We start from the raw sequence: 12,744 nt of genomic DNA, 5'->3' as shown, positions 1-12,744 counted from the left end.
AATGAGTGCTGCTTGACCAAGCCGAATAATTTAGGATTAAAATAGACTTTAAGGGTTTTGTGCCTCAGTTTTACACTCCCCCCCACCTTTTGTGGAGGAGACACTGCAGTAGAGCTTCCGTTTCTTCATTTCTTCTGAATTTCATACTGGGAAAGATACCAGTGCTGGGTTTGGCCTCTGGCTCGTTTCCAAGGAGGAATATTCAGAGATGGATTCCTGGGAGTCAGGTCTGCAATTAAAAGAGAAAAAATAAAGGTTTTTCAAGGCTACTCCCTGCTTAGCAGAACGGCTGGGATGGCAGCCCAGGAACCTTTCCAGGATTCAAAGGAACTCAGACTTGGTCTGAGATCTCCAGAAGAGCCAATTAAAGGTATTTCTGCTGGCACTTTGTGGAATGTATGAATACAAAGGGAAAGTGAATTTTCTCATTTGTGATTTCTTCTGTTTCTGACAAAGCCAAGTTTGCCTTTGTCAATGGAAAGGATGTGTTGGACAGTCAGAGGTGAGGAAAGCTCCTTTTCCCTAAAAAAAATTTTAAAATGAGATATTTTATGCCTTCCTAAGAGTGGAAATGTTGGTTTAACTGTATACATTATACACAAATCCTTGACCATGAGGAGAAACGCTTTTCCTTAAAAAAACTCATGTTGTTAAGCTCAGACGAACAGAACACAGCTTTCTGTAGGATTCTCTTAAGTGGCCAGACTCAAGGTACAATTTTCTTGCTGTTTGACTTGAAATATCTTTAACCAAGACAACTACACATAGTCCTGGCTTTGAGGAGAACTCCTGGCTGCCGACCTCTCTTTTTTCTGGATGGGTTTAGTCCCTCAGAGACAAGTGTTTCCTCTGAGGGATGAGTCTGTATTCTGCAGCAGGGCTGCTTTTCAATTCCTGAAAATGCTTTCTTGGATTTCAAAGAGCTGGAATGCTCTACCCTTCTTCTTGGTATTATACTAAAAACATGCTTCATTTCCAAAAGAAAAAAAAAAAAAAAAAAGACTTCTAGGAATGTGCTAACAGATCTACTACTGCAAAATGTGTATTGCCAGAGAAAGAAAGGTTGTTTATCTTCCCTATTTATCTTGGTATGTCTTCACTGGGATGTGTTGTCTACGGGCATGTTCACAAAGGGGGATTTGGACCCAGGACGTGCTGTGCCCTGTTCCAGCCCCAGGTGTGCTGGGTGGGTAGGTGGGGTTGCCGAGATGGAATTTTTTTGGTCTCAAGTGCGCCCTGAGAGTAAACACGGCTGCAGAATCTTGCCCAGTGGTTCCAAGTAAATCACCTTCCTGTTCTCAGAAGATGTGGTCAAAGCAGGATTGTGTCAACCATATGTAATAGAGAAATGAATGCGCTGCGTTAAGCAGGCTGAGGGGGTAGGGAAGGGTTGGGTTTTTTAGTAAACAGACATTGGGAAACCTTGTGTGAGCCCTTTGAGACGGCTTTTGGTGAAATACAGTTGTGCTCTGCGGTTTGCGTTCCAAGCCCAGCGTGCCCAGCTGGCGTCCATTACACTTGGTGTGAAACTTCTGGCCCCCGTTACGGTTTAACCCCAGCCAAGAGCTCAGCACCACGCAGCCGCTCGCTCACTCCCCACCGGTGGGATGGGGGAGAGACTCAGAAGGTTGAAAGTGAGCAAACTTGTGGTCGAGATAAAGACAGTTTAATAGGTAAAGCAAAAGCTGCATGCACAAGCAAAGCGAAACAGGAATTTATTCATAGAATAATAGAATCATTTTGGTTGGAAGAAACCCTCAGGATCATTGAGTCCAACCATAACTTGACTCTGGCACTAAAGCCTGTCTGTAAGAACCTTGTCTAAACGCCTTTTAAACCCCTCCAGGGATGGTGACTCCACCACTGCCCTGGGCAGCCTGACATGCCTGAAGAAGAAATGTTTTGTAATATCCAATCTGAACCTCCCCTGGTGCAACTTGAGGCCATTTCCTCCCATCCTGTCACTTGTTACCTGGGAGCAGAGACCAACCCCCTCCATGCTCCAGGCTCCTCTCAGGCAGGTCAGAGATCAGAAGGTCTCCCCTCAGCTCCTGTTCTCCAGCTGAACCCCCAGCTCCCTCAGCCGCTCCCATCACACTTGTGCTCCAGCCCCTTCCCCAGCTCCGTTCCCTTCTCTCAACTCGCCCCAGCACCTCAAGGCCTTTCTTGGTGTGAGGGGCCCAAAACTGACCCCAGGATTCGAGGTTTGGCCTCCCCAGGCCCAGCACAGGGGGACGGTCACTGCCCTGGCACTGCTGGCCACACTATTCCTGACACCAGCCAGGATGCTGGTGGCCTCTTGGCCACCTGGGCACACACTGGCTCATGTTCAGCCGCTGCCACCAACACCCCCAGGTCCTTTTCCCCCAGGCCCTTTCCAGCCACTCTTCCCCAGCCTGTAGCGCTGCCTGGGGTTGGTGTGACCCAAGCGCAGGACCCGGCACTTGGCCTTGTTGAACCTCAGACAACTGGCCTCAGCCCATCGATCCAGCCGGTCCAGATCCCTCTGTATGGCCTTCCTGCCCTCCAGCAGATCAACACTCCCACCCACCTTGGTGTCATCTGCAAACTTACTGAGGGTGCGCTCGATCCCCTCATCCAGATCACCGATAAAGAGACGAAACAGAACTGGCCCCAATGCTGAGCCCTGGGGACACCACTGGTGACCGGCCACCAACTGGATTTGGCTCCGTCCACCACAGCTCTTGGGGCCCGGCCCTCCAGCCAGTTCTGTATCCACGGCAGAGAACACCCATCCAGGCCATGAGCTGCAGCTTCTCCAGGAGACGCTGTGGGATACGGCGTCAAAGGCCTTACTGAAGTATTCACTGCTTCCCATCAGCAGGTGGGTTCTGCCATCCCTGGGAAAGCCGGGCTCCATCGTGTGTGAAGACAACCACCATAATGTCCCCCTGCTTCCTTCTTCTTTCCCCAGCTTTATACGCTGAGCGTGACACCGTGTGGTGTGGAATGTCCCTTTGGTCAGCTGGGCTCGGCTGTCCCCGCTGTGTCCCTCTCGCTGGTGGGTGGTGTGAGGAGCAGAAAAGGCCGTGGCTCTGCGTGAGCCCTGCTCAGCACTGACCAAAACATCCCTGATTATCAACACTGTTTTTCAACACAAATATAAAACATAGCTCCAGAGTAGCTACTGCGAAGAACATGAACTCTACCCCAGACAAAACCAGCGTACCCGCAAAACTTATCTTTGATTCTTGAGTAGTAGTTGTGAGAAATAAAGGTGACGTTATTTATGTGGAAATAACAACCAGAAATCTCGAATCAGGTTATTGCCAGACATGCATCACACCTTGATTCTCACCCAGTTTGGTTTTTTTCCAGTTCTGTAAGACTGGCTAACTAAAACATAAACTGGATAAAAAGAGCATTAAAACATCTGGCTGTTAGCTTTGTCCTTATTTGTGGAGAAAAAAGAAGCGTGATTAGAAGCCTTTCACAAATAAAGATACAGGTTCAAGGTCTCTTAGCTTGTTCATCGTTCAGATGTCTTTCTCCCTTTGCTATGCAGAACCACCCTGAAATGTTGGCTTCTCTAATGGTGACAGAATGAGAACTCAAAAAGCTGAAGGAAAAAAAGATCATCAGCTAAGGATAAAGATATATCTAGCTTCAGGGAACAGAAGGAGTCTGAAGTCGAGGGGCAGTGTCTTGGCTGTGTCCCATCCCCACATCAAGGGAAAAGACCAGAGTGAATTCATCAACTTCCCTGCCCACCTGCGAATCTTATTTCTCACAAGTAGAAGGCACGGGTGTAGGGTTGGAAAATTGTGTATTGCAGCCATTTTCCCTATTTTGAGCTTTTTAGAAGGAGAAGAGCTGAAGCACATTCAGCTAAGACATCAGTTTATTAAACTGCATTACTGCATTAGTATTTTTTGCTTGCTTTTGTCCTCTTTGCCCGTCCCTTTCTATTTGTATCCAGTTTTTATTTTCCCAAACCATTTCAGTTGCATGTCATAGTCCATCCTGCAGTGTCTGTATTTTGTTCTGGTTTGGCTGTTCTTGCAGAATTTCCATTCCTTCCAGGTTTGCCTGCATTAGGCTCCTGAGTTTTGGTGGGTATTTCTGCACTGTGGATCGTTGCTGTATTTTTCCCAGTAATACAGGAGACCTGAATATTTGGACATCCAGTTTGTGGTGGAAGAATGAGAAAAGCCTTGAGTACAAAGGTCTGGAACTCAAATGATATCCTAATTAAACAAGAATTTCTTTGGCAGCAGTGCCAACGTCTTTCTTGCTGTTTTGTTTTCCTGGGCTGCCACCTCAGTTGCGCTGGCAGAGGTGTTGTGAGTGTTTGGCAGACTCATCACAGAATCATAGAATGGTTTGGGTTGGAAGGGACCTTCAAAGCTCCCCCAGTGCCCCCCCTGCCATGAGCAGGGACATCGTCACCAGCTCAGGTTGCTCAGAGCCCCGTCCAGCCTGGCCTGGGATGTCTCCAGGGATGGTTCATCCACCACCTCTCTGGCCAACCTGGGCCAGTGTTTTACCACCCTCATTGTAAAAAATTTCTCCCTCATGTCCAGCCTGAATCTCCCCTCCTTTAGTTTAAAACCATCACCCATTGTCCTGTTATAACATGCCTTTCTAAAAAGTCTGTCCCCATCTTTCTTACAGGCCCCTTTGAAGCACTGCAAGGCCGCAATAAGGTCTCCCTGGAGCTTCTCTTCTCCAGCTGAACACCCCAACTCTCAGCCTGTCCTCCAACTTAAAACGAATTATTGCTCTAGTGTAGGTTTTAATCCAGATCAGTTCCGCACTCTCGTCAGCCACAGCATCTTGCAGACTGACACAACCGGGGAAGAAACGAAAAACCTGTTTATTTTGGCACCGCGGTGTTACTGCAGCACCAGGGAACGGGCTATTAAAGCCTTATTTATGAGTGTCTCTCCTCATCCACTGCAGCATTCCTGGTTTCCAGACCCTTCTCCAGAAGGATATTGCCTGTCTTGAATCAAGAGGTTTGTCAGTCGAACCGCGGTCACTGAAAAGACCAGCTTTAGCCACAATTCCACCCATTCAGCTTCATCTCTGTCCTCCAGGTCTCTTCCCTTTTCTCAAACCTGCCTCGTTTTGACCCGATCTCTGGACGAAAGGTCTTTGTCCACCTAAACCAAGCAGATAGCCTGAAGATTTAAAGAGGGTTGGGCATGTGGCGGGGCTGTTCGAATGTATCTACTGCTGTCTGTAAAGCAGAACGCTCATGTGTTACACAGGAAACTTTTTAAACTACTCGATTTCCTTTTAAAATAGATTCTTATGAGAATACAGGATGGGAGTATCAGGTTGGCCACAAAGTTCTTTCATGTTGAGTGGAAAGAGCCTTTGAACACTAGCAGGACTCAAACCCATTTTTGGGGTAATAAAATCTGCTGCATCCGTACATACATATATTTCCAGATCTTATTTCTACACATATGCAGTAATACGTTGCCTGGAGGCGAGAGAACTTTTTGATGTAGAGAAGCAGAATGGAGAGCACCGGTTTCTAACATCAATTGGGTACGTGTACAAATGTATGAAATCATTCCTTATGCATTATAAGAGCTAGGAAATCAATACTACTTACCATCTTTATTGTCTTCCTTTGCTGCACGCCTACGTGCACCGTACCAGATGACAAGATGTATTGATAGTTAATATGTGCCTCCCTTCTGAGAACATAAAAAAGTACCAAGAACTCAAAACTACAGACCTGCAAATCTAAGCAGCATAAAGAAGGTGATGGTACTGTGGTAATCAGACTAATTATAACAGAAAAAAAATACCCTTGCCCTTTAGAATGCCTTTTTCACTTGTGCAAAACCGCACATTTTGGAGTTGCGAGGGTGTAGGGTTTTCTTTCATGGAAATGTTAAATTATTTTGCATCAGAGCTTTGTAGTTTTGTCCAACTCTTCATTTAAGGTCCCCACATAAATCTCTCATCAGGAGTTATAATACTTGATATATAAATACTGTTTGACATATTTTAAAGTGCTTTAGAAGTACGAACACCCTGCCCCTATGTTAGAAGTGCTACTTAAAGACTTTTTCTAGTGCAAGACACTTTCTCCTTCCTGCTAAATAGGGAAATTAGGTTTGTAGTCACACTGGGAGTATATTATTCTAACTTCAATTTATTCATAGTAGGACATGAGCTTTATTAATTGACAAGCAAGCAATTCATTTTCACACATGTACAGAAGCACAAGGTATTACTGATAGATACTGAGAGGCCTTTCGGCCTTGATTTTTTAGCAGCCTTCAAAATATCCTGTACTGTAAATTCTATGTTTGGACATATTCTCCTAATTTAGGGCAAACATTACTCTATTTTTCAAATTAGCTGTATTGAATATCTGTGGGTTTTTTAGACAAGTGAGTCAAAATAAGTGCTATTTGTTGTTCTAGGGACTGAAAATGCTTTTTTTCCTCCTCTGTGGGTTAAAGGGAGGAAAGGGCGATTTGTCACTTACCTGTTATCGATTGGGAATTTCTCTAAGGGCGTCCTGGTTCTCTTTTGCTCAGCTGTACTAACCTGTTTTATGTTTGGGGTGTAAATGTTAGCTCTGGAAACCTAATTAAAGTCAATGTGATCACAGTAAACAGCATTCAACTGGTATATTATGTGAATTCCTTACTGGGTATTTATGGGAATGACAAGAGCCAAGTGAAAACTCCTGGTAGGAATTTATATTCCCGTATCCTGCGTATGCTCAAAGTGAAATCTCATTCTGGAGCAGGTTTCTGCTGGACTCCAACTCTCCTGCAAGTATTTCTATTTGGGTTTGTCATCAAGATGGAAACTTCGCTGTTCCTTCCACTCAAGAACGTGTCCAAGGAGCTTCCCGAGCTAAAAGGCTGGTTGGAGTAGAGTTGTCACGGGGCAGTAATTCAGGGTTCTGCTTGGTGCAGAACAATGTTTAGATTTCTTAGAGAGAAGCGCGACTTAAAAGAGTTTGGTGGCGGGTTCACTCTGTTGTTTGCTGCATGGGGGAAATATGCCAAGCCGAATGCGGCTGATCTTCTCTTCAGGAACCTCATACCCATTCACGAAGCAAATCTTCAGGTGTCTTCTCTCCCTGATAACCGTTCACAGTCTGTATTTTAGAACTCCAGCAGCAAACTTTCAGGTGAGGCCGGATAACCATATGCAGAGCAGACTCTCAGGAGACAAAATTCTTAGAAAAATAAAAATTTAACAGAGCAGAATAGCGGAAGAGCTGGCTCAAGCTGGGTGCCTGCGCAGAGGTCCGCCCGAGCATAGAAAACTACAAACTTTTATATCTTTACAGACCATTCACACCAAGATCCAACTCAGTAGCAATATTTCACCCCCAGGTCCTTTGCTCCCTATTGGACCCTTTTTCTCTGACTCACATGGGCCTTTGTTTTGTTCAGTTGTAGACATTGGTTTTGGTCCATATCCTTGAAGGTGCTGTTTTGTCTGGATAAATCCTTTCTTCTCAGCGAAGTGCAAAATAGGCCCCGCTTCGCAGATGTCTATGATGTCTCCGCGTTAGCCTTGGATCGTTGTTTTCCCAGTCAGTTCCATTTTTCCCAGCAAAATGCAAGCTGGACTTTATCTTGCAGGCCTTTAGTGTAGTCTGCAGCTGCTTTTGGTAAATACGAGCTTAAAATTTTAGCAAATCTAGTCTACCAAGCAACGTGAATCGAAGAGTATATTAAAAATCATACAACCTTATATCTCTAAACAATCCATTACATTTGGTGTGCATCTACTTAAGCTAGATGATCAATATTGAACTTGAATTGGGCTCATCCACTGACCGCTGAGTAGCAAAACCATCGCCGTACGGGTCACTTATTTAGCAGGGAGAGCTCAAAGTGGGCTCATCCAGGCTGTCGTATTTATAGAATAAAGCGGTTGACTGGTGGTCAAACTGCACACAGTAGGAAAAGTCTGCACGAGGCTCCTTGCGCCCACAAGTTAGCGGCGTTCAGTTCCCCTTCTGGTTCCTTGTGTGTCGCCACAAGAGCCTGGAGAGATTTCAGATTTCTTTAGTCGTGCTTCCAGTTAAAAGATCTGTCGTGACGTATCCCAGCGGGATGTCTTCATCACCTTCGTGCCGTGGTTAAGCAGTTAAATCGTTTGTCTGGAAACTGGTGATTAAGCACTCTGGTCGCTACCACGAAGAGCATCAGATGCGCAAAGCTCCTCGCGCGTTGCGACCGTGGAAGGTGAAGAAGCTGTCGCCCATCCCGGAGTGACGGCGGCGGCTTTGTCAATTCATGGAAGCCGTCTAGAACCCGAGGGGACTCTACTCGTGGTTTACTACCCGGTGGGAGTTAAACACACTGACCCTGTTATGGCCGCGGTGCCACTTGGACGTAAATCTTGTGCTGCTTGGAAACAGGAGCCAGAGAAGACAAACCTCGTCCTGCTGCGGGGGAACCCGCTCCAGTATTTCTGTGGTTGTGAGTTGGTGTTGCTGGTTTGTACTGATTGAAGGTCTGGCTCTAAAGGTTTAAAATTCAAGTTCTCTGGTTCGATTAATAAAAAAGTAAATAAGCTAATAGATGTTTTACTGTAAAGGCTTCCCCTGCAGACCAGCCTTTTTGAGTGTCTGTATCACCACATTTCCTTATGTCTCCATTTTTTTTTTTAATTACTACTATGCTTTTTTAGCATCTGGAATGAGCTCTGTGGCATTCCTAAACAAAAAAAGAAGACACTTATCTATTTCTTTCTCATAAAGCATCGCTTCTTCCTTTCTGGGCATACATAAGTTTTTATAATGTATTTTCAAACGCTTGCACTTGGCCTCCTTTGCACCAGTGCTGCCGTCTCCGTAACGTTTACATTGAATTTGACATTTTCTTGAGTTGCAGTGTGTACTAATTGTTGGTAATTATTTTTTGGGGGTGATACCAACTACTTGGCTAGAAGGAACAGGGTACCCTTCTTACATCATTTAGAAAATATATTTACTTTTTAATTATTATTTTGGTTCTGTGATAGGTTTAGAATTGATTGATATAAAAAGGTTAAAAGGCTTAAAAATCTCGCTCGCTTTTGGTGGGGATTAAGACACCTGACTGTTTCAGTCCTTTTAAAACCTCAGCCTGAAAATGAGAGATGTTCTGAGATGTCCGGCTTGATTCTTTCCTGAGTAAATACTGATGGTTTCAGCTGAGCCTAATGCATCAGTATTCTTGGTCACAGACAATTTTACCTTAATTTCTTTTCTTTCCAAAGCCGTTTCATATCACAGGAGGCATAAGTACTGTTTAAAACACATACCCCCGTTTTCATTATCAACCGACAGAGCTGGAGACAAGGGAAAGGGTGGATTTCCAAAAATAAACTCTGTGAAGGGAGCAGAAAGGGATGGAAATGAATGGATTTCTTCCGTTTGCATGTGTGTAGAAACGCCGGCAGCGTTCCCTTTGGAGGACAGCACGCCTGCCAAAATGTTGGGCTTTACTAAGCCGAGATTGTCCTTTGGGTGCGAAGAAGAGGTGAAATGTGCCCGTGGCACTTCTGAGAGCACTTGGTGGTTGTCGTATGTTTCTCGGGATACAGACCAAGACAAGACCTTTAAATACAGACAAGAAATTTTTGTACGCTGTGGTCAGTACATTTAATTCGGATTTAAAACTCTTTGCCAACGTGATGTTTGGAACTTGCCTGGGAAGGCGGCAAAAAGCTGCTTGAAGAGGAGCGGGGGTGAGGAACTGGCAGAGGTCCTTTGGGGGCTGACGATCGCCAGAAACAACGCTTGGCTCAGGAAATCCGCTTGGATAAAAACAGAGGCTGGGCCAGCACTCGGGGGACGTGTCATATGTGTCACCTCTACCCCCATCACCCGTCTGAGGCCACTGTAGTTGTTCTTCAGTTGTTCTACCAGCAGGTTGCTGGTGTTTGCGTCGGACATCGGTGCTGGCAACTTGGGCTCCTTCTGGCTGCCGGGACTCTGCTGCTGCTGGTTGCTCTGTGAAGTGCCACCTGAAAGTTTGGATTTGCCACTGCGTTTAAGTGTCCTTGACATGCGAGAGTCTTCTGCAAGCGCCTTGCGTGTTTTGCTGTTCATGTCCATCTTCCTACAAGCGTAGGGCTTGTCATCCCCTGGATGGCCAGCTCCTGGATATGGGACTTCTCATACAGGGGTCACAGAATCACAGAGTGTCAGGGGCTGGAAGGGACCTCGAAAGCTCATCCAGCCCAACCCCCCCGCCGGAGCAGGAACACCCAGATGAGGTTGCACAGGAAGGTGTCCAGGCGGGTTGGAATGTCTGCAGAGAAGGAGACTCCACAACCTCCCTGGGCAGCCTGGGCCAGGCTCTGCCACCCTCACCGGGAACAAGTTTCTTCTCATCTTTAAGTGGAACCTCCTGTGTTCCAGTTTGCACCCATTGCCCCTTGTCCTATCACTGGTTGTCACCGAGAAGAGCCTGGCTGCATCCTACTGACACTCGCTATTGATGCTGAAGTAGATGGTGCTTCTGAGGGTGCTGGGCTTGGTGGAACCTCTTCTCACTCGGACTCCATGAACAAGGAGTTACTGGTGGGAGTCCAGCGGCGGGTTATGGAGATGATCAAGGATCTGGAGCATCGTTCTTATGAGGAGAGACTGAGAGAGCTGGGGCTGTTCAGCCTGGAGAAGAGAAGCTGAGAGGGGATCTCATCAGTGTTTATAAATATCTCCAGGGTGGGTGTCAAGAGGATGGACCAGACTCTGTTCAGTGGTGCCCAACGATAGGATGAGGGGCAACGGGCACAGACTGAAGCACAGGAGGTTCCATCTGAACATGAGGAGAAACTTCTTTCCTTTGAGGTGCCAGAGCCCTGGAACAGGCTGCCCAGAGAGGTTGTGGAGTCTCCTTCTCTGGAGACATTCAAACCCACCTGGACACCTTCCTGTGTGATCTGCTCTGGTGAACCTGCTTTAGCAGGTGGGTTGGACTGGATGATCTCCAGAGGTCCCTCCCAACCCCAACCACTCTGGGATTCTGTAACTTACTAAACATGGCTCATGTTTCCTTCTTTTAGGCTTGAAATATTTAACTTTTTTCACATTTCACTACGTACTGTGTTGCTTCTGGAAACTTATTTCAAGGCTGCAGTTTGATAAGACGTGTGAGCTGATCTAACAGCTCACCATCACCTCACCAAAACCATGATTCCACTCCTACAGGTGTTGTCTTCCCCATCTATTCAGATTTAATCCTTCCTTTATTTTCTTTTTTTTCAGTTAGTTTTCTGTTTGCCTGATTTGCAGAATCAGTGTCAGAAGGGAAACGTCGATCTCTTAGGATTTTTTTTTTTTTTCCGAAAGGTTCCTTTCTTGGGCATGAGATCCTCAAACTTTGACATTTACCTAAGGACAAACAAACGGGACATTTGTGTTTTTTCGAGAATCTTCCCAAATAATGGTCTCGCCTCGTTTTATAAGGGAGCAAATGGGTGGGGGGAAGGAAACCAAGAGGCTGCAACGTGACCTACCAAATCCTGGCTGTTGCGGCACTTAATAGGATGAAATTCTTAATAACATTTCCCAGGGAGAGTGGCTTTTAAAGAGTGGCGGAGGGGTTTTTTTGAACAAATACGTCTTGCTTTCATCCACCAATCTGCTTTTTATATTTAGGCTTTTACGTTATTCTCTTTTACGTAGAGGAAATAGTGTCTCAGTTCTAAAAAGATGAATGGAAATGTATTTACCGATACCTGTAATACCTGATTTATTGCTTAGTGGTTTGTATAGATGTTGTTACGCTTCAAAGCCTTACTGTTGAATTTTTGGAAAGTACACGTTGGCGTTTTACGGCTTGTAAGGAGTGTGTGTTTCTCTGTTTTAGGGCATAATTCAGAAGATCGTGGACAGTCACAAAGTGAAAAACGTGGCCTGTTACGGGTTACGGCTCAGCCACCTGCAGTCCGAGGAGGTTCACTGGCTGCACCTGGACATGGGGGTGTCCAACGTGAGGGAGAAATTCGAACTGGCCCACCCGCCAGAAGAATGGAAGTAAGAGCATCAATGTATTCCGTGTCCAAAGCGAGCCGGATCAGTCTTTTTAGCTTGTCGTGAAAAATGAGGCTGTAATTTGCATTATTAAGCGAGATCCTTATGTGGTGGAATAGGAGGGGGAGGGAAGAAAGTGGAAAAAAAACCCAACCCAACCAAAAAAAACCCCAGAAAACAACCACCACCACCAAAACCCACAAAACAAACCCCAAAAAACCCCGCAAAACACACAAGCTTTTCACAAGGAGCTGCGAGCAGTCTTTGGTTTGCTTTAAGGGATTTTTGTCATTGTCAGAGGTTTTCTGCAAGCTGGGGAGAACAGGTAACACATAACCTAGGATTTAGAGGATGCGTAAAGTAGGAGCAGAAATCTCTTAAAAATCTGCAGAGCTTCTGATATAGCGAACCAACCCCATCTCAGGTTTTGTCATCCTTGAAGTTTTAGCATAATCCCATTTCTATTTGTGATATGCGCACACCTCTGAAAATTTAGAAGGATAAATCTTGTTATGTCAAGGGACACAAGAAAATAATTGTTAAGTACTGGTTGTATTTAGTTATAGACTTAAGTAGAAGAAATGTAATTTGAAAACACTGAAATGCAGAGAATAGATTGGTTTATTCCTCTGCAGATGTAAAATTTTTCAGTTTTATTATTTACCGGGTACTGAATTGCAGCCCAGAGCGATGAGTGACATCCGCCCTCCTTCTAACCGGGATTTTCTTCAGTTATTCCAGGAGCAATGAACAATTGAAAG

General features: G+C 45.5%; 1 protein-coding gene across 12 annotated transcripts in view; it reads left to right on the top strand.

Annotated features, from left to right (window-relative positions):
- Positions 1-12,744, top strand: part of PTK2 (protein tyrosine kinase 2) — a 204,495-nt gene that overhangs the window by 85,038 nt on the left and 106,713 nt on the right. For 11 of the 12 annotated variants that reach the window (XR_010605715.1, XM_065627419.1, XM_065627417.1 and 8 more), the window contains one exon: positions 11,820-11,986. The exons of the other annotated variant lie outside the window; for it this stretch is intronic. Coding sequence is in view for 10 of the 11 variants with exons in the window: in XM_065627419.1 (XP_065483491.1) it covers positions 11,820-11,986 (167 nt within the window). In the remaining variant the exon portion in view is untranslated. The remainder of the gene's footprint in view (positions 1-11,819; positions 11,987-12,744) is intronic. 12 annotated transcript variants of the gene reach the window in all.

The sequence above is a fragment of the Caloenas nicobarica genome, chromosome 2, assembly GCF_036013445.1.
Source record: "Caloenas nicobarica isolate bCalNic1 chromosome 2, bCalNic1.hap1, whole genome shotgun sequence".
In the NCBI taxonomy this organism is placed as follows: domain Eukaryota; kingdom Metazoa; phylum Chordata; class Aves; order Columbiformes; family Columbidae; genus Caloenas; species Caloenas nicobarica.
The sequence above is the reverse complement of the archived record's forward strand: the minus strand, read 5'-3'. Positions and strand labels throughout refer to the sequence as shown.